This window comes from Egretta garzetta, unplaced genomic scaffold, assembly GCF_000687185.1.
Source record: "Egretta garzetta isolate BGI_Z169 unplaced genomic scaffold, ASM68718v1 scaffold209, whole genome shotgun sequence".
NCBI classification, from domain to species: Eukaryota; Metazoa; Chordata; class Aves; order Pelecaniformes; family Ardeidae; genus Egretta; species Egretta garzetta.
In genome coordinates, this window is record NW_009260839.1 from 2426429 (window position 1) to 2428110 (window position 1682).

Here is a 1682-nt window from a genome sequence, read left to right on the forward strand (position 1 = left end):
AAAGAGTGTAACTTGCTTGTGCTCTTAGGAAGACGTTAATATTCTTTTTTAAGTAATTGTTTAGATATAATTAAGAGTACAGTGTTACATTGGTAACTGCCATCTTCAGTTCGGGGAGAGGAATAAAAGGGAAAAATCAGGTCACTTTGCAAATGCTGTTAAAATGCAGTATTCAGTAATGTGGAATGGAGTGCACAGTTCAGTGTTCATTGTGTTTCCTTGTATTGATTGGCTATGTGATTGGATGGAGGCTTTTATAGATGCTTGATGAAAGCTTTTTTCCCTTTGTTTTTTCATTGTACCTGCAATATACTTGCTGCAGAGAGACACCAGTGTATCTCTAACATCAAGAATACAGTAGAGAGACATTTCAGAACAATTCTTTGGGTTTTTTCTCCAGTAAAGGACATGACTGCTGTGCATCAATACTGGTCTGGTATGTGAGCACATGCAAACATACTTGTGATGCAAAATGATTCATAAACCCGTTGCTAGCATGTGTAGATTGCAGCAGGATAATTAGAAATTAAGGAAGCAACTGAAGATTACCATACACAACTAGGGCCAAAAAGCTGATGATGTAGCTTGACTGGTGAAAACTTGGGATATATGCAAGCTCTGAGACCTTCTCTTTGATAAATCCTACTTTATAATTTGTTTCAGATATTATGAGAATGACATCAAAGAAGCCAGTAACATAAAAAAGCAAGTAACAACTCAACATCAAGAACAGGAAGCAGTGGGAAATCTGAGTCATCAAGCCACCACTCAAGTTCTCTTCCAGCAATCTAGTTATCACCCTTTAGCCCAGCATTCAGCTACGCTTTCCCAGATCCAGTCACCAGTACAAGATTTGTGCTCTGCTTATCGTGACTCCTTACAGGCCCACAGGCCCAGCAGTCTGCTTGCTGGGAGTGCTGACAGCTCACTGCGTTCCTACGCAGCTCTTCAGGCCAGCCTTCGGCCATCTGCCCAGACTCTGTCCATCCAAACGCCCATTGCTGTGCAGGTGGCCTTAGGAACAGAGCCCAGACACTGTATTTCCACGGCTTATGGCAGTCGTTACTGCAGTGGTCATCACTCATATGCAGCTGGTTGTTTTGATGGATAAATATTGACAGGAGAAAAAGGTGATATGAATAGAAGCTGAAGAAGAGACTTTGTGTGTGATACAGGATGTGTATCTGAATGAAAACCACAAAGGAACAGAATCCTTGTGACTTGCTTATTCAGAGGATGTTGATCTGGATCCACTGATCACTGGAACCTGAGTGCCTTTCTGCCAAGGGTTGTACCTTTGGCTTTTAATGAGAGAGAAATAGAAATTCATTAATATACCTCACTCAATGTCACTGAGAGGCATCTGCGTAGAAATGCTGTGGCGATTACTTCCTTCTAGTCTTCAGTTAGTGACTCATCAGAGTTGGCTGAAAGCTTGTGTTGAAGAGTTATTTCAGGCTGAAGCTTTTGTTGAATTTCTGGCCAAGTAGCAATGTACCTAGAGGATGATGTTGGAAAACATGGGAGTGCTCTCCTCTTCCAGTGATGTGTCGTTTGAACAGTGGCAGCTTGTACTACTGGAAGCTACTGCTAAAATATACTGATGTTGGTATCAGTTAAATGAGAACTTTGTTTATGCAGAAATCTGTGTAGAACTCTTTACATTTTCTTTGAGCAGGAAT

The 1682-nt window shown here is 41.2% G+C and overlaps 1 protein-coding gene across 1 annotated transcript in view; it reads left to right on the forward strand.

The window, feature by feature from the left end:
• The window catches only part of CCNJL (cyclin J like), a 12285-nt gene extending 10609 nt beyond the window's left edge, over nucleotides 1-1676 (forward strand). The window contains exons 3-4 of the mRNA XM_035902499.1: nucleotides 1-18; nucleotides 664-1676. The exon at nucleotides 1-18 is cut by the window's left edge and continues 163 nt beyond it. Coding sequence (XP_035758392.1) covers nucleotides 1-18; nucleotides 664-1111 — 466 coding nt within the window. The 3' untranslated portion in view covers nucleotides 1112-1676. The remainder of the gene's footprint in view (nucleotides 19-663) is intronic.
• Nucleotides 1677-1682: the final 6 nt, after the last annotated feature.